We start from the raw sequence: 25,920 nt of genomic DNA on the forward strand, positions 1-25,920 counted from the left end.
ATGCTATGAAGGATTCTATTCACCAGGTGTCTCACCTTGCGCTTATGCTAGTACACATGTGTAGGACCCTTTGGTTAAAAGATTGGTCTGCCGAAGTACCTTGCAAAAAGCTTCTGACTAGTTTCCCACTAGTTTCCCGTTTCATGGGGAGCGATTATTTGGCGATGATTTGGATAAATACATCCAGACGATTTCTAGTGGAAAGAGTACTCTTTTGCCAGTCAAAAGAAAGTGTAAACGTCCTTCATTTAAACTGACTTTTTCTCCTGCGCCAGGGGCATCCGCCTCTTGGCAGTGGCGATGGCCTCCGCCCTCAGACTCTAGAGGAAAACCTCAGGGTCAGACCTAGGCACAAAAGACCTGGGGCCGCAAATCTGCAAAGCAGAATACTAAAGCCTCATCATGAAGAGGTGTCCCCCGTCACCAGAGTGGGGCGAAGACTTCTGAAATGCTCAGAAGTCTGGCAAAGGGAAATTCAGGACAGATGGGTAATCTCCACGGTGTCTCTAGGATACAAACTAGAATTTCGGGAGTTCCCACTGTCTCGTTTCCTGAAATCAAACGTTCCCAAAGACCCATGGAAAAGGCAATCCCTGTTTCAAGCATTAGACCGATTTTTGGCTCGGGGGTAATCATACAGATTCCCACAGAAGAGCAAGGTTTGGGGTTTTATTCAAACCTGTTTAGGGTACCAAAACCAAATGGGGATGTCAGATCCATTCTAGATCTAAGGAATCTAAATCAGTTCCCGAAGATCCCCTCCTTTCGCATGGAGTCAATCAAGTCAGTAGTTTCCATCCTACAAGGAAGAGAACTTATGGCATCCATCGACATCAAAGATGCATATCTGCATGTCCCCATATTTCCTATTCACCAGCTCTGCGGTTCAAAGTAGAACAACAACACTTTCAGTTTGTAGCCTTGCCCTTCGGGCTAGCTACAGCACTTCGGGTGTTCACAAAAGTACTGGCCCCACCTCTAGCCGGGCTAAGGTCACAGGGCATAACAGTCTTGGCGTACCTAGACGATCTATTGTTAATAGACCAGTCAGTGGCTCGCTTAGAGCAAAGTGTACGCATTACAACCAGTTACCTGGAAAGTCTGGGTTGGATCCTCAACCCAGAGAAGTCTTCCTTAAAACCGCTAAGAAAGCTGGAGTATTTGGGCCTGATCATAGACACAGCCCTGAAAAGGGTGTTTTTGCCTCCAGCAAAGATCAGCTCCATACAAGAGCTGGTACAGACGGTCAGGTCAAAAAGAGATCCCTCAATTCGCCTTTGCATGAAGTTGTTAGGAAAGATGGTAGCTTCATTCGAAGCAGTTCCCTAGGCACAGTTCCATTCGAGACTGTTGCAAAACAGTGTCCTGTCTGCTTGGAACAAAATGACCCAAGCTTTGGACTTGCCAATGCGGCTGTCCCCAAGAGTGTCCCAAAGCCTCATTTGGTGGTTACTAACCCAGAATCTGCTGAAAGGAAATCCTTCAGACAAATTATCTGTAAAGTAGTAACGACAGACGCCAGCCTCTAAGGCTGGGGAGCAGTACTAAAGAAAACGACTGTCCAGGGACAGTGGTCAAGATCCAAAAGAACCCTGCCCATCAACATCCTAGAGATTCGGGCAGTGTGTCTGGCTTTGAAAACCTGGACCTCCAGGTTAAAGAATTGTCCTGTCAGGATCCAATCCGACAATGCCTCGGCTGTGGCCTATATCAATCACCAAGGGAGCACCAATAGTCTCTCAGCTCAGAGAGAGGTGAACCATATTCTAACTTGGGCAGAAGAGAATGTCCCATGCCTATCGGCAGTCTTCATTCCGGAAGTAGAGAATTGGCAGGCGGACTACTTAAGTCGCCAGCAGTTATTCCCAGGGGAATGGTCTCTTCACCCCGACGTCTTTCGGGCTGTTTGCCAAAGATGGGGGACTCCGGACGTAGATCTTCTAGCATCCAGATTCAACATGAAGTCAGTCAACTTTGTGTCAAGGACAAGGGATCCACTCGCATGTGGAACAGATGCGTTGGTGACCCCGTGGGATCAGTTCTTACTGATCTATGCATTTCCCACCTATTCAGTTGCTGCCTCGACTTCTTTGCAGGATCAAGCTGGAAAGAAAGCCGGTAGTTCTGGTAGCACCAGCATGGCCCAGAAGGTCATGGTACGCAGAAATCGTAAAGATGGCGGTGGAGGGTCCATGGCCCCTCCCACTAAGGCCAGACCTGCTCTCACAGGGGCCGATATTCCATCCTACTTTACGAACGCTAAATTTAATGGCCTGGCTATTGAAACCCTAATTCTGAAGAAACGTGGGCTTTCCGGGTCAGTTGTTTCTACTTTGATTAATGCAAGGAAGCCAGCTTCCAGAACTATATATTATAGAATTTGGAAGGCTTATGTTTCCTGGTGTGAATCCAAGGGTTGGCACCCTCGGAGATATAACATAGGCAGAATTCTTGCCTTTCTACAATTAGGCGTAGAGATGAAGTTGGCCCTGAGTACTATTAACCACTTCCATACTGGGCCTATTCTGGCACTTCTCTCCTACATGTAAAAATCATAATTTATTTGCTAGAAAATTACTTAGAACCCCCAAACATATGTTTTTTTAGCAAACACCCTAGGGAATAAAATGGCAGTTTTTTATCTTGCACGGTATTTGCGCAATAATTTTTCAAACGCCCTTTTTTTTTTTTGGAAATAAAAAACGGTTTCATGAATTAAAAAATAACAAATCCGGTAAAGTTGGCCCAATTTTTTTGTATAATGTGAAAGATGATGTTACGCCGAGTAAATAGATACCTAACATGTCATGCTTTAAAATTGCGCACACTCATGGAATGGCGCTGAACTTCGGTACTTAAAAATCTTCATAGGCGAAGCTTTGAAAATTTTTACAGGTTACCAGTTTAGAGTTACAGAGGAGGTCTAGTGCTCCAAACCTCACGCGTATCGTTTGGAGCACGGGAACTGTCACAGACTGACGATCGGATACGAGCTCGGCGCTCATGGATGTTTTTTTACTATAGCCTTCTGCTGAATGTAAGTGTACCATGTTGTTTTTAACCTAATAAACTGATTTATATACGGGATCACGCTATGTGCACTCTCTTCCAATACTCCTCATATATGCATCCCATTGTGACGAGCATTGAGGAAATGGGGACGGTTTGAAGACACCCTTTTTGAGGTATATGAACTCGGCGTTCGTTGGATTGACGCCCACACTCATTTTACAAAAGTGAGTGCATCCCCCTTCTGTGTCCTGTCCCTTTTTCCACTTTGGCCGCCACTGAGTTATACTATATACTGTCTGCTTATGTTTTTTATATACCATCCTGCACACCCACCACCCGAATCACCTGAACTACTGGATGGGACCCTTGCTTGCTGGTGATTTGTTACTGGATTACAAGCTGTTGTCTTGCAGCAGTAAGGTGAGATGCTTCCGAGCACAGAGGTGTCCTCACTGAAGACTTTGTTTCCCTTTCCTGTGGTTTGTGGACTTGCCTTTTTGGAACTGATGACTCGTTGTTTGACCACTTTGTGCTACAAGGTGGTGGGACTGTTCACCATTTATTTATTTTTCTTGGAGTCACCAATAAGTATTTGCTGAGTTACCACATATGTGCTAGTATGATACTAGCTCTTTTGCACTGAGATTTTTTCTTTTCTTTTGTGTCAGTATTTACAATATTTTTTATGTGCTAGTATGATACTAGCCCTCATGCACATGGACTTTGTTTGATTTATATATTTTATTTTGTTCAATTTTTTTTTTTTTTGTACCCACACTGTATTTGTCACTCATTTCATAGCTTTTTATACGTTTTAGGCTATTTTGTTTCTTCAGTTTATTCAAATTTAGTGCTCATTAGACTGCACTTTATTACATTTCATCACACTTTTATATTTTGTATAATTTTTCCATTTTGCCTTTTGGAACTGATGACTCATTGTTTGAGCACTTTGTACTACAAGGCGGTGGGACTGTTCACCATTTATTTATTTACTTGGAGTCACCATTAAGTATTTGCTGAGTTACTACATATGTGCTAGTATGATACTAGCCCTTTTGCATTGAGATTTTTCTTTTGATAAGTATTTGCTGAGTTACCACATATGTGCTAGTATGGTACTAGCCCTTTTGCACTGAGATTTTTCTTTTCTTCTGTTTCAGTATTTACATTATATTTTTTAAGTGCTAGTATGATTCTAGCCCTCATGCTCATTATACCTTTATATTTTGTATAATTTTTTCATTTTTCATTCACCTCTCTATACATTTGAGCTAGCCCCTTCCCCTTCCTCCTCCTTCCTTCCCCTCTTATCACAGCGCAATCACCATTTACTTTATTCATACCTCTTTATGGAGAGATGCGGGGTCAACAAGACCCCACATCTCTCCTCCAGTCTGGAAAGCATGAGATAGAGAAAAAAAAATTCACAGATCTCATGCTGACAGCCGCGATCGTGGCTTTGTTGACATCTGGGAACTCCGACGGTCATAGAGATGACTGGTGACCATCTGGTCACCGGCAATCCCTATCGTCGTCATCCAACGCCGGCCGATTCTTTCTCCGGGCCCCCGATGGCACGGGAGAGCCCGGAAAAGCACTGGATGGTGGCGGGAGGGGGCCGTCCCCTCCCGTCGCCTATAAGAACGATCAAGCGGGGGAACTGCCACTATGATCGTTCTTATCGTGCACAGAATCACTGGCTGGAAAGAATGATATCTGAATGATGCCTGTAGCTGCAGGCATCATTCAGATATCCCCACACAAAGTCAAGGTCGTCATTTGACTATGTGCGGTAGGGAAGTGGTTAAGGGCCAAGTCTCAGCCTTATCGATTTTATTTCAAAGACTGCTTGCTACATATTCTTTAGTCCGGGGTTTTATGTAAGGGGTGATACGGATTAATCTGCCAGTTAAAACGCCCTTAAGCCCTTGGGACTTGAGTTTAGTTTTGTCAGTGTTACAAAAACAGCCTTTTGAACCGATACAGCATATTTCCTTAATCCTTCTGACAAGGAAGCTGGTATTTTTGGTTGCTATATTCTCAGCAAGGAGGGTTTCAGAATTGGCTGCTCTTTCTTGTAAAGAGCCATATTTGATTATTCATGAAAACAGAGTGGTGTTACGCCCTCGTCCAGGCTTTTTGCCAAAAGTAGTTTCAGGTTTTCACCTGAACCAAGATATTGTCCTGCCATTATTTTTTCCAAAACCATGTTCCAGGGAAGAATAGTCACTACATTGTCTTGATGTGGTGAGAGCAGCAAAAATCTGTTTAAAGGCAACTGCTCAGATTCGTAAGACTGATATCTTATTTATTCTGCCAGAAGGTCCTGAGAAAGGACAGGCAGCATTGAAATCCACTGTTGTTAAGTGGATTCGGCAAGTTATTATTCAAACTTATGATTTAAAGGGTAAGATTCTCCCTTTTCAAGTCAAGGCGCACTCTACCATAGCGGTTAGTGCTTCTTGGGCAGTGCGCCACCAGACCTCCATGGATCAGATCTGCAAGGCCGCAACTTGGTCTTCAGTCCATACATTCACAAAATTTTATCAAGTGGATGTAAGGAGGAATGAGGATATTGCCTTCGGGCGCAGTGTGCTGTAAGCAGCAGTATAAGTCCTCAGGTCTGGGGGTGCCCTACGGGTTGTGTCTCCCTCGTCTCAGGTAGCATTGCTTCGGAACGTCCCATTAAGTAATTACTTAAGGCCCTGTGTCCCATGATATACGATAAAGAAAATACATACAAAAAGGGTTCCCCTGGGTGGACTTTTAAGGCACTTAGTAATGTCCTATGTAAAAATATACCAAAATATGCAATATTGTTGCATATTTTGGTATATTTTTACATAGGACATTACTAAGTGCCTTAAAAGTCCACCCAGGGGAACCCCTTTTTGTATGTATCTTGATTATTGGATGTGGCACTGTTTTAATAACCTAGGTCTGCCTCTTGTCTTCTCCTTATCTCTACGATAAAGAAAATAGGATTTTTATAACCGCTTATCTGTAAAATCCTTTTCTTGGAGTACCTCATTAGACACAGAGGTCCCACCCCTCTTTTTATGGGGTTTAAGTGTATTGCTTGGCTACTCCTGGAAGGAGGAGGGGTTATATAGGGGAGTCAACACCCTGTATTGGGTATACCAGTGTCAACACCTGAAGGTGGCTCATAACTTATTAATTAATTACTTAAGACTCTGTGTCCCATGATGTACTCCAAGAAAAGGATTTTACAGGTAAGCTGTTATAAAAATCCTATTTCTTGATCATACATCACAGGACACAGAGTATTCATTACATAGTGGGTTAGATAGGCACCATCGGTGATTGGACACTGGTTATCCCCAATTAAGGAAAATTCCTCACCTATAGAACCCCCCCCCCCCCCCATACGGGGAGGACCTCAGTTTTTTCACCATTGTCTATGGTGGTTGGTCACGTAAAAAAATGTGCTGTGAAGAAAGCTCCAGTTTGGTCCCTGCTGGGGCTTAAAGGGCTATGCTGACCGGATCCATATCTCGGACGGATATTTTGACTCCCAAGATGGTATGGTACCCGGGCCTCGTCATCCGAAGAAGCGAGGTTTTGCCTGTAAGTCTCTCTTTGGAGGACTGGGCTCTGAGAAAACCAGGCTTGGTGTACTATTAAAACAGTGGCACGAAAGTTTCTGGCAGAGTCTTTTACAGGTCCAGGTAAAGAGGTTTCTCTGAGTAGGAACCCAAAAAACCCTGAAGGTTGGCGCAACGCTACCCGCCGAGATGGGTGAAGGCTGGAAACTGTCTGTTCTCAGCAGTTCCTTCGGCGGGGCCAGGTAAGAGAAGATATATATATATATATATATATATATATATATATATATATATATATATATATATATATATATATATATATATAAAAATATTATATTATATTACAAGTGTATTTTCTTCAATGAGTTCATGTCTACCTGATTTCCACCACTAGAGGGAGCAAAGAGCAAACTTACGTGCTTTTCAGACATACTCAGTGAAGCTGGCGTCCAATCATTCCCTTCCTCCACTGCAGGTGTGCAGACGCCGGGTGGCTAATTTAAAAGCCCAGAGCATTCAGAGCTCTGTAAACAGATGGACACAGAGTCTGGGCAGTGAGCATCTTAAAGTGGTCGGATCCAGGCTAACCTAAGACACCTACTCGGCATCAGGTTTGTGCAGTATTAAGCATATATGTATACTGTGAGACTTTTAGCACAACAGTGATTGCATATGTACAAGTACCTCTGCTTTGTAGCTTGGGACTATGTCTCCTCGTAAGAGGATCTTGGGGGGAGGTAACAAAAGCACAAGAAAGTCACCGCCTGTGTCTAGGGGTCCTAAAGATGCCTGCAGATTACCATCCCCCCCCCTGCAAGACTGGAGCCAGCCTCACAGGATGAGTCGGTGCCCCTGTCAGGTTTTGCAGCCTCTCCTAATGCTACAGCCCCAGCGTATGTCACAGAGGATTCCCTTAGGGCTACATTGGAGGATTTTGAGCGAAGAATTATGAATTTTATTTCAGCTTCCTTAAAAGATAGCAGAAAAAGGAGTAGATCCCCTCCCTCTGCTGCACTTTCTCTTTCAGATGATTCTTCTAACAATGAGGAGAGATCCCTATCCAGAGATAGGGATCAAGAGCAGTCTGAGGATTCAGAGGAAGAGGAGAGAGCTTCTTCCTCTCAGGCACTCAAGAAGCAGGTCCAGTATTATACTGAACTAGTGCGTTCCACATTTAAAATGCCCTCTGCTGAGGCCGCTACATCCTCTGTTTCTTCCCTGGGGGTCAGAAGGATCCCACAGACTGCGTTTTCCTTTCCAATTCATCCTTTAATGGATAAATTGTTGTATGAGGACAGGGGACATCCTGATAAACTGTTTACTCCTCCTAAAAGGTTTTCTATGCTTTATCCTCTGGAGGAAAGCTTCACCAAGAAGTGGGAGGTCCCATCCGTGGATGCGGCTGTCTCTTGTATGAATAAAAACCTGACCTGTCCCTTGGACAATGCTCAGGTGTTTAAAGATCCAACTGATAAAAAGCTGGAAACTTTATTAAAAGCCTCCTTCTCCATGGCTGGCGCTGTAGTCCAACCTACAGTCGCAACTGTGGGTTTCTGTCAATTCCTCAAGGAACAGGTTGAGCCGATGCTTGGCCTCCTTCCCAGTGAGGAAGTGGAGAACTATGTAGACCTTCCACAGGTGCTGTGTTTTATGATTGATGCCATTCTGGATTCTGCCCAGCAAGCATCTCGTTTGTCTATCCTGTTGGTACACATGCGCAGGTCCCTTTGGCTTAAAAGTTGGGCAGCAGAGCTTTCATGCAAAAGATATTTAGCTGGCTTCCCATTCAAAGGGGAACGCCTATTTGGGGATGACCTAGATAATTTTATCCAAAAAATTACAGGTGGTAAATCTACACTCCTACCAGTTAAGAGGAGTAAACGTCCACCATTCAAACAGTCTCTTTCCCCTTCCCCTGGAACATCAGGCTCTAAGCAGTGGCGACGGCCTTCCCAATCTACTTTCAGAGGAAAGGCCCAGGGTCACACCCAAGGGCAGAAAAAGGCTTGGGGACGAAAGCCTGCCAAGCAGAGCCCCAAAACATCCCTGTGAAGGGGCGCCCCCACTCGGCCGAGTGGGGGGAAGACTCCTACAGTTTTCAGGAGCCTGGCGGGAAGAGGTTCAAGACAAGTGGGTGGTCTCTTCAGTATCTCTAGGTTACAAAATAGAGTTCCTAGAGCTTCCACCAGCTCGTTTCCTAAGGTCAAGAGTTCCCAAAGATCCAGTAAAGCGAGAACCACTACTACTGGCCTTAGATCGCTTACTATCCCAGGGAGTGATAGTAAAAATGAACCCAAAAGATCAGGGTTCTACTCGAATCTCTTCACCGCTCCAAAGCCAAATGGAGATGTCAGACCTATCCTAGATCTAAAGGATCTGAATCAGTTTCTACACATTCGATCCTTCCGAATGCAGTCAATTAGTTCGGTGGTCTCCACCCTGCAGGGGGGAGATTTTATGGCATCAATAGATATCAAGGATGCATATCTTCATGTGCCGATTTTTTCCCGCTCACCAAAGATATCTAAGGTTTGCGGTAGACCAGCGCCATTTCCAGTTTGTGGCCCTTCCTTTCGGTCTCGCTACAGCTCCTCGAATTTTTACAAAAAAATTACAAATTCTGATGGTGTTCTCTTCCCTTGAAGGATTCCGCATATTGCAGTATAAATAAATGAAGAATCCTGCTCCCAGAGAGTTACATCTTTGTTATGGCATTGTGAAAGGGACCAAGGAAACAAACTGCTTTGTCTGTGATTTATTTAAAGTAGAAGTTCAGCCAACACCTAACTAACTCTAAACCTACTTGCAGCCACATTCTAAAACAAATCTATTTAGCCCTGTAAAGAAAAAGTCCCATTATTTACCTGTTCTGCAGCAGCTCTGGTTCGGTCCCACATTGAGCTGTCAGCGGTGGCTTCAGTGTGTGGGAGTGTGCAGGAAAGGCAGCCAACAATGGAAGCCCCATAGTAAATCTATGGGTGACGTCACTTCCCAGTCTATGGGTGTCGGTTCTCTCCTGCACACATTAGCCGCTGCTGGAGACAGGACTGGATCAACTTCAGAAAAGGTATGTATACCGATTTCTTCTTTACAGAGCTAGATAGATTAGTTTTAGAATGTGGCTGCCAGTAGGTTTCGAGTGAGTTAGGTTTTGGGTGAACTTCCACTTTAATTAGGCAGAAAATCATAGGTGGAGATCGCTTTTAAACTGCATAGTATTTCCTTTTACATGATATGAACTAGTCTTCTGAAATGTAAAATCGGTTGTTTTCTTGTAGGTAACAAAGGATGCACAGATAGATTTTCTGAAGGCACAGCTTACTGAATGTCAAGAGAAACTCACACGGCTTGATTGGATGGAAGAGAGACTGCAGACATTGGAGAATAGTATGAAAGGAAAATTAGTCATTGATGAGAGTGACTGGAACAACCTTCTCAGTCGTGTTCTTCTCCTAGAAACAGACCGATTGATACACTCAAAAAAGGTCTGCAAAATAAAATAAAAATTATGTAATGACATTGTCATTGTCTGATCAAGTAATTTTGCCAGCTGACTTTAGATCTTAGAGGTGAAAGAGATTGGAAAGGTTAGAAAATTTCTCTGAGATCAACCATTATTTTGGCATCCTGTGATATATCTGATTTGGGCTCCCCTGATCCACTCTACAAATTTATGCCTTATCTGAGCGTGTTTTGATTTGCACAGAGGCCTTTTCCGATGGGCAATCCTATTATGACTGTATGTCAAACCATGTTCAAGTAAACAAAAAATATGGTCTTTAACAAATCCGCTTATTAGTGTATTTAATAAATTACAGGATATACTAAAGGGAAGTACCCACATTTTAAGAGCAAACTGTTTGGTTTGAGACATTTTTAAGTTTCTAAAATGTAAACCGTTAATGCATGACAAAAGGTTTCCATCACACCTTTCCTAGTGTGGTGCATTCAAGTCATCACATTTCACAGATGTGAACTAGAACCATTAAAACAATGGCTAGCTAGTGTACATGCATCGATGTGTATTAAAATGTATAGGCAGATGAGTCCTTACATTCCAGACTTAGTTGTGTGATAAGGGATAAGTAATTTGTGTGCGTTCTGTAAACATTTTTGTCAGATTTTACCTATAGATCAAGCATTGCATTATTATTTCATGCTAGGAAAGGTGGAACAAATGGGAAGTGATGTCATTAGCATTTAATATAGAAAAAAATTCACAGCAGAATCTTTTTCCTGTCCAAAAATGAAGACACTAATGTAGTCCAGGAATGTAGCTGGGCCATTGAAGCCATTATGTAAAATGCAGTACCAGCATCCCTTTCCTCATATGATCATGGTTTTAATGCTTGTTTAGTCAAATGCAGTGGTCTTCGAACTGTGACACTTTGCTTTTCCTTTACCCAACCCTTGGACACCAACAATGGGACACCATTCCTTCCACTGACACCAATGATGGGGCACTATTCCCTCTCCTAATACTTGGGACTAATCCTCAGACTGACACCAACAGTGAAGCACCATTCTTACCAATGATAGGGCACTATTCCTTTCCTTGATACCAACAATTCACTCTATTGCTCCCACTAATACCATTGATGAAGCATTGTATGCTCCCATTGACGCCAAACATTTTCTACTTACACTGGCCACATTCTGGCCCCCAGAGAGCCTAAAGGACAGTAAACTGGCCATTTGTTTAGAAAGTTTGTAGACCCCTGATCTACGGTAATGCAGAAGAATATTTGCCTTATTCCTCAGTCCCGCGACAACTGGCAATCTTCACTTTGAGTTCAGACCTTTAACGTGGGTGCCCCCTCAGCATCATCACCACATACAATGTAGGACTAGCATTGGCCTCTGGTCCTGCATTGTATGTGATGACCTTGGGGAGGGGGCAGCCACATGACCCGGAGAAGAGGAACAACTTCATGTAACTAGTAGTCCATACCAGAACCAGCAGTGGAGAAGTCAGTGGACTGAGAAGTAAGGCAAGTAATCCCTTCTATTACATGTCCCTAGACTAAATGAGCATTAGATTCTTAATTTGTAGGGGAAGTGATCTGTTTTAAAGCTTATTGAAGTTGAACTTTAGAGCTATACTCTGGACACAAACACTTTTATTGAATTCTATTACTGATGGTTACGAAGACCTAAATCCATGTTGTGGGTATTAAATGCTTTTGCAAACCCAGATAGTATATAAAAAAAGTAGTGGTGACCTAATCGCTGTACTCCACATATGCAGAGAGCAGAGCTGTGGGATGAACCCAGCAGGTCCTACCTCTACAGTCTGCCTGCAGAAAACTACAGGAGTAAGGCATAGTACAGGACCATTCACCCCACGCATAGAGAGAAGAACAGTGATCGATCTTGATTACAGTAAGTTTCTGCACATAGACAAAGTTTCACACGTGTTTCCTGGACCGATCTGGAACAAATAAACAAAGCACGAACATCTAAGAATACACATGCCTCTTTTATTTATCTCAGAGTTCCACTTTAAATATTTCTCTTGGAAGCATAAAGCTAATACTACAGATAATATATTCCTCCTGGCTTTGCAGCTGAATTAAATTCTAATAATATTGTATTCATTAAACATAATGTTTTCTGTTTTCAGAAAGATTTGACAGCAGAATTTGCTTCTATTAGTGAAGAGCGTACATCCAGCAGGATGACAAATGAGATTTCTCCAGGTAAGTGTCTTGTAAATGAAGTGTAAGTAAATGGGTCTGTATTGTATGTTTCTGTGTACCTTTATGGTTTACTTAAACTTTACCTATTTGCCCCTGCCTGCCTGAGTGCAGCCTGCTAGGTTAAATAAGTATTTTCCCCCTCATTCCAGCAATCTTCACTGTGCGGCCCTGCTGCAATTATCCGCATAGGTGGAGTACAGCTCACCAAAAGGAAAGAATGGGGCAACGGCACTCGGAAGAGGCATCAGCAATTACTTTTTCAGGAGAAAGACTGCGTAGTGTTGGCCAGGGCAGGAGATTACTGAAATAGGGAGGAAGACCAGTGTTTAAAAGAGCAGGCAGTACTGGGGTGGGAATTATTTAATTAAAGTCACTAAAAGTAATCTTGTACTTTAGGCTGCTTTCAAACTGACGCATTTTTATCATTCCAAAAACACAATCCCTTTAAATCCTATGGGACTCTTCACACCACTGTGCTGCGGGGGGCAGTGCATTTTGAAAAGTACAGCATGCTGCTTTGCAGGTCCCCATTAAAATGAGTAAAAAACGCACCTGAGTTGTGTTTTTGGTGCGTTTTTTGAGTTGCATGTCTAGGTTTCACAGGTGCATGCTGGGTAATAGGCACCCAGAAAACGCACTGGAAACACAGCAAAGACACAAGCAGGCTAAATCTTCTTTTCACTTGAACAAAATTGACATTTTTGATGTTTAGTAAAGCAATTGATATCAAGTCATATGTCTCTCAGGAAAACCACTATGCAACCTATATTATTGTGGGGAATGTATTGCATTTTCACATATGATTATTGTTTATTTATTTAAAATCTACCTAAAACCAAAAATGTAATAATTTAGAGGGTTTTTTTCTATAATATATGAATAGTACACACAAATATATAGTTTTGCGTTTGCAGTTGCTTATGCTTTTGATCCAGGATCCTTCTCAGAACTGCAGACATTTAGGATTCTGTGGAATAATCACTTTGCTCCTCCTAAAATACATGTTTTTCATTGGATGTGACTGCATGCTGAGAAAAGAATAACCGAGAACACGACACTGATTATTTTTCAGATTTCTGAGCCTCTTAGTGAAATCAAAGTCAGATTGTGTTGCACAGTGACGTTTGCAGTACTTTAAAAATGGAAAATAAAATCATATCAGTGTTCCCATTGATTTTACAGTACATCTTTGTGGTGTGTTTATAGCTCTTGTTACTCAATGACTGGCAGAATGCAGCTCTACTACCATCTAGTGACAAGATTGTTAAATAGCATCTCTTATAAAAATAACTTTCAATTTTTGTACAACCATATGATTTTAATAACCTATTAATGTTATATTAGTTTTGTTAACAAGTGTTTAAAATGTCTTGAAGTGTTTTATTATGTAAAAATAATATGTCACAGTTTTAAACTAACACTGGTCTACTTTTTATCTATTAATAGCGCTAGCGGTTTCCTTATCTTCACAGTGATCTGCAGCACATTCTTAAGTGCAAGGTTTAGATTTCATGTTGTCTGGGCTACTTGCTACTGCTCTGTGTCTATAATTTAACACTAAAAATTGCTTAGAATGCTCCACACAGACCGGTAACAGTAGCGTTTCATGTAAACATTGCATGTACATTCTGAGTATAGTAAATCAAGTTGTTTGATCGGTGACACAGTAAACAGACACAGGTTATTTTAAATGAATATCTCTTCGCAGATTTTCACACCAAGGTAGATATACCAGAAAGCAATCATCAGTCGTCTGGATACAATTCCCTGCTATCTGCAGACACATCTCCCATAACCAATGACATCAATTACAGCTGCTTGACAGAAGACTTAAAGGTAAGTCAAACTGGGCAATGAATCAGTGAATTCCATTCCGAGGTCAAAAGAACAAGTAAGCATTACCATATATAAATGTTTTCTGAGTTGTGCTGATATAACTGTTATTGACACTAATGAACAGTGTACAGAAATGTGAGCATAATGTTTTAACTCTAAAGGAGACTATACAACCTTGTGGCTAATCTGTAATGTGCAATTTGTATTGTCAACGGTTAATTTACCTCTGTACCAGGTATGTTCTTGATCCCCCAACAATGTAGATTAGTCCCTGATACCATGAATATTTTAGTCCAATGTGCGGTGTATAGTAATAATCATTGCAGAAAACTGCTAATTACAAGAAACGTCTGGCATGGTGGAAAACATATATATTTTTTCTTTTGTCCATTAAGGAACACCTGAAGTTATTCACTTTTAGGTTATACTGAACCAAAAAACAAAACTGCAGGCCAACCAAGGGTAACCACACCTACTACCAGTATGCCTACATATATTGCGTGTTTCCTAGGCCGACAGAGACATTTTTTTTCTTCTCCTGTGTAAAAGTCTAACCTTATTTTTAACATTTTTTTTTTTTTTTTCTTTAAACAAGATTCTGCTGTACACTGTTGCTAAAGCTGATCCATCTGATTGCAGCTAATCAGTACAGCAGTCCTCAGTCTATCTTTTACCTAGGACCTAGGTCCTGTACACTACCAGTTTATGGCGTTGCGCTTCGGTCTGTTGTATTATACCCCAGGTGTTTACCAGGGTGCTGGCTCCTGGCAACCAATCATTGATTCACAGATCCCTGTTAATCAATGAACTGACAGCCTTTGCAGCTGGTGGCTTATAGTTCTTAACGAACTATCAGGATGCTGATGAGCACTATGGTATTATATTGATTCTTCCTGTCAGCGTAAAACGGGTAGACAGCTTATACTGACAGTCTGCAGGAGACCTGCAAGGCACCTATGATCTGCTGATCACTGGTGCAATGCTTTCCAGGCTCCTAAAACTAAAAAATAGTAAATTGTAAGCTCCAACAAGCAGGGCCCTCCGATTCCTCCTGTATTGAATTGTATTGTAACTGTACTGTCTGCCCTCATGTTGTAAAGTGCTGCCTAAACTGTTGGCACTGTATAAATCCTGTATAATAATAGTAAATGCACATTTTTGTACCTGCAAAAAAATGTGCATTTATTTTATTTTTTTGTTAAAAGGTGAGACCTTATTCTTCAATATCCTGGAGCTTTAGGCAGTTTGGTTGTCTTTGCAGTGCTAGGCAATCCTGCTGCAGAGGGTTACCATAAAGCTACTTTTTCTCATATTTGCATGGCTGCCTCTTGGTCTTCTAAGCACAGGTTCCCTAAGTTTTACCAAGTCGATGTTGTGGCCTCATTTGATGCAAGCTTTAGGAGTATGGTCCTCTTTGGGCTGCAGGCAGTCCTCCGTTTTCTTGGGCCTGTTATCATTTGCCTTGTTAACCCTTCAGTTGGACTGTTTATGGATGTCCCAAAGATGAATGATTTCCTATGTCCCTCAATGGACAAAAAAGAAAATTTAGGATTTTTTTTTTGTAATCCTTTTCTTGGTATCCATTGAGGGACACAGGTCCCACCTGTGATTTTATGATAAAGCTCTTGGTACTGTTTTGCGAAAAAACAGATGTATGTTGCTGGTAGGAGGGTTATCCCGTGCTGGCCTACAGTTTTGTGTTCACAGTGTATAATTTTCCTGTAGGCAGCAGTGAATGACTTCCTGTGTCCCTCACTGGACAAGTAAAGGATTTTATGGAGCATACAAAAATCCTATTTTCTCTTTTTGTGCATTGAGAGGCACCGCTGTTGATTGAACATCAACCGTGTACATGGTTGATTTTCAAACAATAGCTATATCTCCCAATAGACTCTGAGAAATTTTATTTTCGTTATGTACAAAAATTCAATTTTACTTAAGTCTTTCAGGAAGATAGTGCTTAGTAATTTAAGAAAGATAATTTCACTAAGGCTCGGTTCACACAGGGGCAACACGACTTCAATGCGACTTTGCAACGCGACTTCAACCCGACTTCAACACGACTTGTGGATCCGACTTTCAATGAACGGGGATCCGACTTGGATCCCCGCCACTGTGTTTGGTATGAATCGGAACTCCGCGCCAAATTTTAAATAAAAATCCGGCATGGGTTCCCCCCCCAGGGGCATACCAGGCCCTTGGGTCCGGTATGGATCTTGAGGGGAACCCCCCTACGCCGAAAGGACGGCGTGGGGGGTCCCCCCAATCCATACCAGACCCTTATCCGAGCACGCAGCCCGGCCGGACAGGAATGGGGGTGGGGACGAGCGAGCGCCCCCCCCCCCTCCTGAACCGTACCAGGCCGCATGCCCTCAACATGGGGGGGTTGGTGCCTTGGGGGAGGGGGGCGCGCTGCGGCCCCCCCACCCCAAAGCACCTTGTCCCCATGTTGATGAGGACAAGGGCCTCTTTCCGACAACCCTGGCCGTTGGTTGTCGGGGTCTGCGGGCGGGGGGCTTATCGGAATCTGGGAGCCCCCTTTAATAAGGGGGCCCCCAGATCCCGGCCCCCCACCCTATGTGAATGAGTATGGGGTACATGGTACCCCTACCCATTCACCTAGGGGAAAAAAGCGTCAATAAAACAAACAGTACACAGGTTTTTTAAAATAATTTATTAGGCAGCTCCGGGATCTTCTTCCGACTTCGGGGGTCCTCTTCCGACTTCGGGGGTCTCTCCGCCGTCTCCTCCCGGTGTCCGCATCTTCTGCCGGCTCCTCCGCTATCTTCTGCAGCTCAATTGCTAGCGGTGGTCCGGACTTCTGCCTTCTTCTTTTCTTCCAGAGATGTTGACACGACGCTCTCTCCAGCTGGAATGGTCTCTGAACGCTCCGCAACGGACTTATATAGGCGGTGACCCCGCCCCCTTATGAGGTCACTGTCCCAGGGCATGCTGGGGCTTTGCCGTCATAAGGGGGCGTGGTCATCACCCGGTGACCACGCCTCCTAAAACGTCACAGACCCAGCATGCCCAGGGACTGTGACGGCATAAGGGGGCGGGGTCACCGCCTATATAAGTCCCTTGCAGAGCGCACAGAAACCATTCTGGCTGGGGAGAGCGTCGTGTCAACATCTCTGGAAGAGAAGAGGGAAGAAGATGATCCAGAGGTCCGGACCACCGCTGGCAAAAGAGCGCCAGAAGATAGCGGTGGAGCCGGCAGAAGATGCGGACACCGGGAGAAGACGCCGGAGAGACCCCCGGAGTCGGAAGAAGATCCCGGAGCTGCCTAATAAATTATTTTAAATACCTGTGTACTGTGTTTTTTATTGACGCTTTTTTCCCCTAGGTGAATGGGTAGGGGTACCATGTACCCCATACTCATTCACATAGGGTGGGGGGCCGGGATCTGGGGGCCCCCTTATTAAAGGGGGCTCCCAGATTCCGATAAGCCCCCCGCCCGCAGACCCCGACAACCAACGGCCAGGGTTGTCGGGAAGAGGCCCTTGTCCTCATCAACATGGGGACAAGGTGCTTTGGGGTGGGGGGGGCCGCAGCGCGCCCCCCTCCCCCAAGGCACCAAACCCCCCATGTTGAGGGCATGCGGCCTGGTACGGTTCAGGAGGGGGGGGGGCGCTCGCTCGTCCCCACCCCCATTCCTGTCCGGCCGGGCTGCGTGCTCGGATAAGGGTCTGGTATGGATTGGGGGGGACCCCCCACGCCGTTTTTTCGGCGTAGGGGGTTCTCCTCAAGGTCCATACCAGACCCAAGGGCCTGGTATGCCCCTGGAGGGGGAACCCATGCCGGATTTTTATTTAAAATTTGGCGCGGAGTTCCCCTCAAGATCATTTGAGCACAAGTCGCATGCCGAAGTCGGATCATGCGAGACGGTGATCCGACTTCAATGATAGTCAATAGGCTGAAGTCGGATCAAAGTCGGATCAAAGTAGTACAGGGAGTACGCTCTGAAGTCGGAGCGACTTCAGTAGTGTCTATTAAGACGCTAGCGTTAACTCCCATTGAAACTATTTCTGGAGCGACTTGGGGCGACTTGAGGACGTACAAGTCGGATCCCAAGTCGCCCCAGTGTGAACCGAGCCTAAAAGTGTTTTTGTACTTTAAAGCAAACCTGCCAGTTGTTTTAAATAGTCTCTCAAACAAAAAAGTTGCTGCAGATCTATAGTTCCGGGACCTAGAACAGAAGCTTAAAACAGCCTGTACATATGGCCAAATACCAGAGCTTGGAGTTTGCAAGTCACTGGGCAGTTGGAATGTGCAAGAGGTACAAAGGGGTGTGCAAGATTTGCCATCAAGAGGAAGAGCTGTGGGTTAGTCTGTCGTAATGGCTCACTGTTTGCTCGTATCTGCAGACTTTTTAAAGTTGCCACAGTTATATGCAGACACTCTAGGTGCTTTCTCTATATCTGTAGCAGTTTTTTTAACAACTTTAAGACCAGGTCTATACTGCAATTTCTTGTCACGTGGTATTTGTGCAGCATTTTTTTTTTAAATACACTTTTATTTTAGTGCACATAAACACAATATAATACCCACATTTTTTGTAAAATATAAATACAGTACATTAAATTATCTATAGGCAACACTTTAGACACTTTACAACCTTAACAGGTTACCACTTTAGATTTACACAGGAGGTCTGGTGCTAGAATTAGTGCTCTCGATCTGACGTTCGTAGTGCTATCTCGCATGTGTGGTGTGATTGCTGTTTACATTCGTGCAGGACTGATGCATGCGTTTGCCATTACGTGCAAGCATGGGGGGGGGGACCTTAAATGCTGTTCTTCCTTCTATTCTTTTTTTTTTTTAACTTTATCGCTATCACAGCCCTGACCCCTTTTGCCGTCTGTGTAAAAGCGATCCAGCGGGTAATTAGTGCTGTCGTTTCCTGCGGGCAGCCTGTAGCACATGGACCTTATTAGATTCATCCTGCAGCTTTGCCTAGGCAATGTTCAGCACAGTAATGATGTCCCTACTCCTTTTACAAAGTAATAGCTGGGTATTCAAAGGCGTTTTTTTATGTGTTCCTTGACCTACTCTCAAGTCTTTTGCCTGCCGTGTAGTCTTTGTCATACATTTTTATTATGCATACTTTAAAAAACGAATCTTATTGTATCCCTTAACAGGAGCCAACGAAACAGAGAATAGATCGATTAGCTAAAATGTAAGTTGCCTGTTCATACATTCAAAAACTTCTCAGTATTTGCAGTAGTAGCTTTATGCCCCGTACACACGGTCGGACTTTGTTCGGACATTCCGACAACAAAATCCTAGGATTTTTTCCGACGGATGTTGGCTCAAACTTGTCTTGCATACACATGATCACACAAAGTTGTCGGAAAATCCGATCGTTCTAAACGCGGTGACGTAAAACACGTACGTCGGGACTATAAACGGGGCAGTGGCCAATAGCTTTCATCTCTTTATTTATTCTGAGCATGCATGGCACTTTGTCCATCGGATTTGTGTACACACGATCGGAATTTCCGACAACGGATTTTGTTGTCGGAAAATTTTATATCCTGCTCTCAAACTTTGTGTGTCGGAAAATCCGATGGAAAATGTGTGATGGAGCCTACACACGGTCGGAATTTCCGACAACAAGGTCCTATCACACATTTTCCATCGGAAAATCCGACCATGTGTACGGGGCATTAGATGTACATAATTATACGAAGGGTCTTCAAAAAGCTTCCCCACTTTTTTTATATGTAACTGCTTTCCGACTGCCTCACGTAGGAGTACAGTGGCGGAGTGGCTGTCCTGTGCCCGGTCACGTATCTAGTACGTGATCTGGCACCTCTGGGTAGGGGACGCACACGCACCAGCTTTGTTGTGATTAGTTACAGCACATGTCGAGCAGCGGGTGCCAGCCAGTGATTGCCTGCCAGTGATTGCCCGCTAGCACACCGCTCCCGCAAGGAGGAAGACAGGACAGAGCTCTGTTAATGTAAATAATACAAATCTCTGTCCTGTTAGCAGTGATGTCCATTTTTGTTTTCCTGCAAAGCAGGGGATAAAAACCAGCACATCCCTTAGTGAAAGCGCCTCACAGTACACGCACAAACACTGGTTAGGCACATTGTAAACCCTTTGATTGCTCTTGATGTTTAACTCCGTCCCACCCAGTGTCATTAGTACCGTGACAGTATATATTTTTAGCACTGATCACTGAATTACTGTCACTGGTTCCCACTATGGGGTTTATTTACTAAAGCCAAAACTATTTTGCACTGCAAGTGCACTTGAAAATCCAGTCACTGTAGATCTGAGGGGGACATGCAAAGAAAAAAAAAAAACTGCATTTTTGCTTGTACACGATTGGATAATAAAATCAGCAGAGGTTTCCCTCAGATCTAAAGCGACTACACTTCAAAGTGCAAAGTGGATTTGCCTTTAGTAAATCAACCCCAATGTGTCAAAAGTGTCAGTTAGTATCAGATTGCCAGCCATACTATCGCAGTCCCGCTTTAAGTCGCTGATCGCTACCATTACTAGTATAAATAAAAGCTCCAGTATATATAGTTTTTAGACGCTATAACTTTTGTGCAAACCAATCAGTTACACTTATTGGGATTTTTTTTACCAAAAATATATAGCAGAATACATATTTGCCTAAATTTATGATGCAATTTGATTTTTTTTTATGTTTTTATTGGATGTTTTAATAGCAGAAAGTAAAAATATTGTTTTTTTTTTTCCCCAAAATTGTTGATCTTTTTTCATTTTATAGCACACAAAATAAAAAAACCTAGTGGTAAACAAATACCACCAAAAGAAAGCTCTATTTATGTTAAAAAATAATATAAATTTCAGCATTGCATGACTGCGCAATTGTCAGTTAAAGTGACGCAGTGCCGTATAGCAAAAAATGGCCTGTTCATGAAGGTGGGTAAATTTGTCCAGTGGCTAATAGTTAAAAAAAAAAAAAAGTGCAGTAACTTTTTGAAGAACCCTAATAAATACGATACATGTGTTGTGTCCCATTTAAATTCTGTTTTACAATATAATGGAACATTTGCTACCAGAAGTTAGGCACAAATAACCTTTTAGTTTGCCTTTTTATTTCTGTGTTTTTTCAAAACTGACATCACAGGCCAAAACAAATATATTAATTTCCATATTTAGGTTTTGTGTACGCATTCTGCTTTCTACAAGAAGTGAGAATAATGGAGGCATTCACTGATTCAGTTTCTTTTCTGCCAGGTGCCCTGCTGTAATGCGCTCATGTAATCGCTGGAGATCAAAAGTTGCTAGAAGTAACTTGCTTTCTTAATATGTTTAGCTACAGATTAGTAGGACAGAGAACAGGGAAGGATCTTTTATAAATGTGCATTCTGCTTTCCACATTAAGCTGTCTTGAAATGACCTGGTGAAGGGAATCGATGGATACAGCTTACCAGGGGAATAGCTAAGCTATAGCATTAGGAGCAATATTAGTTACGCATTTCCAACCAGCCCAACATATTGGGAAAGATTTACTAAAATCTGGTGCAGCTCTGCATAAAAACCAATTTAGCTTCCAGGTTTTATTGTCAAAACTTAAAACCCAACTCCAGGCAAATTTTTCCCCAAGCAGTGGGACTGCTCCTTTTGTCTAGGGGTAAACGCAGAGCTTATACTCACCCAATCCTTCGATCCTCTGGAAAACAGTGGTCCCCCACGTCCAGTGGTGACCTGTTCCTGACGTCTATGTGCAGAGCAGGTCTATGGGCATGATGACATCAGAAACAGTCCACCATAGAAGATCGCTGGACCGTGGGGGGCAGGAACCAAAAGGACCGGTCTTGCACTGGGAGGATTAGATGAGAATATCTAAGCTTTCCGAACCCCTAGACAAAAACAAGCTCTTAACACATGCAGTGCGAGCACAGCTCCACCGCATTGGCTGAAAAAAATTGCCCGGAGTCCAGCCTTAATTTAACAAGCTGAAGTTAGAAGCTGATTCGCTACCATGCACAGCTGTACCAGATTCTGTGTACTCCAGTTTTAAAAAATGAAACATTTAATTAAAAGCAAGAAAGAACTATTTTATTTTTATTTGATTTAGAAAAATCCAATTGCGTGCTTAGTTTAGACGATTTATCTCCACTATTCTTGTAACAGTGGCATGCCTATATGAAACCTCTTCTAGGAGGCCTGTTTTATTAGCATAGCAATCCGGGGAACAGCACTCAATGGATAAGATGGTGTAGTAGATAATCGTGACAGTCTGTAGCGCCATGGATCAAGAGTATAGTTTATTGTAAAAACAAATGAACGTAAAGGATAATTAAAAGCATGTAACGATACCACACTGGATCCTCATGGGCGTTAAGGGGTTAACACCAACCGGGCAACGAGGTGATGGGGCATGGGGGGCGTCTGGACCATGCAAGATGGATAGAGACCTGGTGTAGAAGGAAGGGATGGTTCCTGGGGGCTCGAGACGGGAATGCACCAGCGGGTTGTGTGGATGTCACTGCTGTCCATGGTGGAGTGGTATGCAGGAAAACCGGCTGAAAGGCCTTTGGTATGCTTGTGAATTGCATCATAATGGCAACAGAGCATGCATTCCACCAGATCCACAGACCACACAACCTTCTCCACACCCCCTGCCGGCACCACACATCATCCAGCCGCGCCAACCTGTCAGCTGGGCTTCTCACACCGGCCGCTTCCTCCTTGCAGATGCCAGTGAATCTAGCCATGTCCAGCCTGCAGCCCATTCCTTTCAGCCTGATTTTCCCCCATACCATTACACCGTGGATGGCAGCCACATCTACACCACTTGCCAAGTCCCCAGGATCCTTCCCTTCCTTCTGCACCAGGTCTCCATCCATCTTAGTGCATTATCCTTAAAAAAGTTTATTAAAATGTACATAAAAACTACTCACAAAGGTAGATGAAAATAACGCTTAAAACGATCTTTTTAATCAGTGGTGATCAATCCACTGATGAGATGAATACTGTTAGGCTCTGAAGAAGAAGGTGCCTACCTCGGAAACGCGTCAGCTGGCAGCGATCTGCACGTCCTCCTCGTAGAATCTGGAGACTGTCATCAGTGGATTGATCACCACTAATCAAAAAGATTGTTTTAAGCGGGATTTTCATCTACCTTTTGTGAGTAGTTTTTTTTTATGTACATTTTAATAAACTTTTTTAAGGATAATGCACTAGGCTGGTGCGCCCTCTCTCTTTTGTTTCTCGTTGACTGTTAGGATATCCCTATCCTTGAGGGCAGCAAAGCTGAAAGCTATCGTCCATCCAGAACTTTGAACTGTCGGGCCTACACATTTATGCACAAGAGTTTTTGTTTTGTTGTACTCCATCCATCTTGCATGGTTCAGACACCCCCATGCCCCATCACCTGGTTGGTGTTAACCCCTCAACGTCAATGAGGATCCAGTGTGGTATCGTTGGATGCTTTTAATTATCCTTTACTTTCATTTGTTTTTACAATAAACTTTATTCTTGATCCATGGCGCTTCAGACTGTCATGATTATCTACTACACCATCTTATCCATCGAGCTCTGTTCCCCAGGTTTCTCTTCTTATGTCACATTTCCTACATGTTTTTGAACAGCTGCACTGGTTCTTTTTGGATGTTTTATTCTCTGATTACCCTGCACCACTGATTGAACTATATTGTTTTAAGCACTGGAGGACTTATGGTTTTTATTTAAACTCTGTTGTATTAGCATGTTTATACCTGTACATAAGATTCTGGTGTCCACGGTACTAGTAATATATAATAAGGCTTACATGTAGGTAAAATGAATATCTCCTAAACCTGTATGGTTTAGGAGATATTCACTTTGCATGCAGCCGCTGACATCCGCAGCGCATGCGCTGTGAATGCCCGGCTGAAGACTCTCGCGCACATGGGCGGGAGTGATGTCATCGCGGCTCTGGCCACTCACAGCACCAGAGCCACGAACCCAGAAGACACGCCGAGGGCAAAATGTCAGCTCCCTCGGCGTGGACTGCTATTAGATACAGACGCCTCGTTCTAAGGTAAGTATTTCATAATGAGCTAGTATGCGGTGCATACTAGCTCGTTGTGCCTTTGCCTTAAAGGTTTTTTTTTTTTTCTTCTGCGGTTATACAACCGCTTTAAGTGTGTAAATATCAGCACCACAAAATTCCATTTCATAAGTTAAAAGTTTGTTTTTATATAACCTAGGCAGTTCACTCTGCTTAGGACTAATGTCTGTGTAGTGACTAAGACCATGCCTGAGTGAAGCACATAAGCTGAGTGAATTGCCTATAATGACTTTAAACTCTTAAATAAAAGCAGAGATTTTATTTAACAGTTTGCTTTGAGATGTTGAAGCCTATACACCTCTCCAGTAGGTTAGTAGTAGTCCTGTTGCATCTGGCAAGGGGATAGCAACCTATTTTAAATATGATAGAAATGTTCTTTCGTCTTTTGTGGCTGTCTGCAGCCTAGCAACATTTTCTGCCCTTTCTAATTCTTGGGTCTCAGCCAAGAGACAGGAAGAGAAGCAGAAGAGTCCACTTTTCGTATAAAGAAGAAAAGGCTTGTAAGCTTTTGGGGTTGAGAAAGATGTTTTGTCATGTGATACTACATAATTACTTTGACCTAGCAACCCCCCCCCCCCCTTCCTTCTTCCTCCCCAAACATATTTATAGGCATTATGACTGCAACCTGGAATCTATCCTGCATGAGAAAATATATTTATTATGAGAAATTAATTGAAATAATTTTACACTGTTGTACAGTATGTGCACAACCTAACTTGCTTTTTATATTTACTTTTTAGGCTGGAGGAAACCTCAAATCTTCTGAAATATTCAAATACTTCCTAGTACTTAACCATTTTTTTTTTTACAATCTATTGTACATTTTTTCTGTTCTGAAACATGTAAAATAAAGTATTTTTATAAGTATTTAAAACCTTTTTGCTCTATAAATCACAGCTCAGTCCTATGACATTTTTATATCTCTATCACATACCGGGTCACAGTTGTAATCCTAGCTAACAGGGAGCTGTGCTCTGATTTTTATTATGGGTGTAGGGTGACATCTGTCCTTCTCTGCAACTGGTAATAAGAAAGAGTAAGAGTTCTGTGCTGTAAGTACAACCACAATTTCAAAGGTATTGAAAAAATTATTAAATATTCTGAGAGTGTTATTTTCACACCTTGCCCATATGTCAGACAGATTTCTTAAAACTTTCATTTTTTTTCCTAAAAATAAAAAGTACAATGCTAAAATAACAATTTCCTTATGATATGAGACCTGGTGTATCCTGTTGGTTATGTATAAATTTGCGAGAGGCCTGCATTTGTCATACCATACGCATTAGGATATGCACACAGAATTAAGCTTATATTATCAGACAGCATAAATAGGGGTGTTGATGTGCAAAGTGCAGCAAGGAAACACATTTCCATTTACTAATGTCAGATCATTGAAAGACTAAGTGCTGTGGATTAGTGCCCTTTACAAATATTCTCTTTAGTTTATCAAATACATACTGTACATGCATTTATGTTTTATCTGCCAAAGCTGTTCATCAATCCGCAACACCACTGCAACTTTCAACACCACTGCAGCATTAACACAGCAGAGTTGGACAAAATACCTCAGTCTGCTGTTTGGACAGTAAAGGCGCAGCAGCAAAAATAAAAAAAGACACATTAAATCCCAAGAGGAGTTTAGCAAGTGGCATGTAGGAGAAACTGCAAGCGTAGAAATGGTTCTCAGGTCTGATGAGACCGCAGTGAAACTTTTTGGCGTCTGTGCAAATTGCTATGAGTGGGGGGGGAGACAACACTGAAA

At 42.9% G+C, this 25,920-nt stretch overlaps 1 protein-coding gene across 3 annotated transcripts in view; it reads left to right on the forward strand.

The window, feature by feature from the left end:
- The window catches only part of CEP44 (centrosomal protein 44), a 72,837-nt gene extending 47,805 nt beyond the window's left edge, over positions 1-25,032 (forward strand). For 2 of the 3 annotated variants that reach the window (XM_073606493.1, XM_073606502.1), the window contains exons 7-11: positions 9,860-10,066; positions 12,205-12,280; positions 13,989-14,116; positions 19,258-19,295; positions 21,338-21,422. In XM_073606493.1, the coding sequence (XP_073462594.1) occupies positions 9,860-10,066; positions 12,205-12,280; positions 13,989-14,116; positions 19,258-19,295; positions 21,338-21,407 (519 nt within the window). In that variant the 3' untranslated portion in view covers positions 21,408-21,422. Of the gene's footprint in view, positions 1-9,859; positions 10,067-12,204; positions 12,281-13,988; positions 14,117-19,257; positions 19,296-21,337; positions 21,423-24,898 lie in introns of those variants that run through there. The other variant, XM_073606513.1, reaches the window with a different exon arrangement.
- Positions 25,033-25,920: the final 888 nt, after the last annotated feature.

The sequence above is a fragment of the Aquarana catesbeiana genome, linkage group LG01 (genome assembly GCF_042186555.1).
Source record: "Aquarana catesbeiana isolate 2022-GZ linkage group LG01, ASM4218655v1, whole genome shotgun sequence".
Lineage (NCBI taxonomy): Eukaryota > Metazoa > Chordata > Amphibia > Anura > Ranidae > Aquarana > Aquarana catesbeiana.